The sequence below is a fragment of the Protobothrops mucrosquamatus genome, unplaced genomic scaffold (genome assembly GCF_001527695.2).
Source record: "Protobothrops mucrosquamatus isolate PMUCROS unplaced genomic scaffold, P.Mucros_1.0 scaffold4037, whole genome shotgun sequence".
Taxonomy (NCBI): Eukaryota; Metazoa; Chordata; class Lepidosauria; order Squamata; family Viperidae; genus Protobothrops; species Protobothrops mucrosquamatus.
This window is the reverse complement of record NW_015389971.1, coordinates 11,963-14,092: the sequence shown is the minus strand read 5'-3', so window position 1 is coordinate 14,092 and position 2,130 is coordinate 11,963. Positions and strand designations below refer to the sequence as shown.

At 42.5% G+C, this 2,130-nt stretch overlaps 1 protein-coding gene across 1 annotated transcript in view; it reads left to right on the top strand.

The window, feature by feature from the left end:
• Positions 1 to 524, top strand: part of LOC107298509 (zinc finger protein 25-like) — a 7,995-nt gene extending 7,471 nt beyond the window's left edge. Inside the window, exon 4 of the mRNA XM_029286549.1 lies at positions 8 to 524. Within this exon, the coding sequence (XP_029142382.1) occupies positions 8 to 464 (457 nt within the window). The 3' untranslated portion in view covers positions 465 to 524. The remainder of the gene's footprint in view (positions 1 to 7) is intronic.
• The last annotated feature ends 1,606 nt before the right edge of the window (positions 525 to 2,130 follow it).

Below are 2,130 nucleotides of genomic sequence, written 5' to 3'. Positions count from 1 at the left end.
ACCAGAGAAGCCACACGGGAGAAAAGCCCTACGAATGTTTCCAGTGTGGGAAATGCTTCAGCCAGGCCGGGTGTTTGAAGACCCACCAAAGATTTCATACCGGGGAGAAGCCCTACAAATGCGCTCAGTGCGGGAAATATTTCAGGCAGGCGGGATATCTGAAGACCCACCAGAGGTTTCACACGGGAGAGAAGCCCTACAAATGCACTCACTGCGATAAATACTTCAGCCAGTCAGGATACCTGAAGACCCACCAAAGGTTTCACACCGGGGAGAAACCCTACAAATGTTCACAGTGCGGGAAGGGCTTCAGTACGGGAATAAACCTGAAGAGGCATCAGATGATTCACACCGGAGAGAAACCCTACGAATGCGCTCAGTGTGGGAAGTGTTTTAGGCAAGCCGGAAACCTGAAGAGCCATCAAAGAACTCATACGGGAGAGAAAACCTATAAATGTTCTTAGAATGGGAGATAATTCAGTTGACAACACAGTCCAACACAGCAGTTCCTTTCGGCAGTTCCAAGAAGGCTTCACACCCATTTGCACTATTTCAGGTGACCCTGAGGGCACAGATAATAATAATAATGATAAAGTTGGAAGGGACCTTGGAGGTCATCTAGTCCAACCCCCTGCTCAGGCAGGAAACCCTATGCCATTTCAGACAAATGGCTGTCCAGTCTCTTCTTAAAAACTTCCAGTGTTGGAGCATTCACCGCTTCTGGAGGCAGGTTGTTCCACTGGTTAATTGTTCTCACTGTCAGGAAGTTTCTCCTTAGTTCTAGGTTGCTTCTCTCCTTGATTAGTTTCCATCCGTTGCTCCTTGTCCTGCCTTCAGGCGCTTTGGAGAATAGCTTGACTCCCTCTTCTTTGTGGCAGCCCCTGAGATATTGGAATACTGCTATCATGTCCCCCCTCGTCCTTCTCTTCATTAAACTAGACATACCCAATTCCAGCAACCGTTCCTTATATGTTTTAGCCTCCAGTCCCCTAATCATCTTTGTTGCTCTTCTCTGTACTCTTTCTAGAGTCTCAACATCTTTTTTACATCGTGGTGACCAAAACTGGATGCAGTATTCCAAGTGTGGCCTTACCAAGGCATTGTAAAGTAGTATTAACACGTCACGTGATCTTGATTCTATCCCTCTGTTAATGCAGCCTAGCACTGTGTTGGCCTTTTTGGCAGCTGCAGCACACGGCTGGCTCATATTTAAATGATTGTCCACTAGGACTCCGAGATCTCTCTCACAGTTACTACTATTGAGCAAGGTACCCCCTATACCCCTAAACCTCCAAGCGGCCTCAACGACTCTCAAAAAGAGTGCTAACAATCAGATGACTGCAAAGAATATAAATCCTTCCATTCTCCACCATTCGGTCAGAACTGAAGAAGCTTCTTGGATGAGAAGCGAAACATCGTCAAGGAAAAACAAAGAAAGTCCAGTTGCCTTTTGAAAAAGCACCTTTGGGACAACCATGACCTGGATGGCTGAGAATCTCCATAAACAAACTCGGTTGATGTTTATAATTAAGAAAATAGGATAGACTTCATTATGAACATGTGGAGGTACAGTATCTGGAAATAACTGAAACTAGAGAGCCATCGTCAGAGATTCCATACCAGATTTGACAAACTATAGATAGTCTACTTACAGTTATTTGAAATTAAAAGAACGTTGTTAGTATTGTATACATTCCTACATCAATCAGGCAGAGTTTCTTCAAAAAAAAAAAGTTTGGGAAGATGAGGCAGGACTTAAACACTTTCCTTTGTTTAGGATTCTTCCTGGCACCGAATTTCTTTTTAATTCAGGAATTTAAATTTGATTCTTACGGAAAATTATTGCCTATTAAGATAAGTTTTCTAGACAGTCTTGGAAATGTTAGATTGGGGGGGGAAATTCAACACTTTTCTGTAATTAATCCAACTATTTGGTCTACATTTTATTTTCCCTAACTTAAACATTGGTGCAAAGTATTATTGTTAGATATGTTATTGCAAAAGTTTGGAAATCAAAGGGTTTAAGTTTTAAATGGGGGTGGGTGGAACTGGCAATATTTAGAAGGGTGGGAAATTGCCACAACTGAATAAATACAGCAGTAAAGAGTTTTGAAGGTCTGTATATCTCTT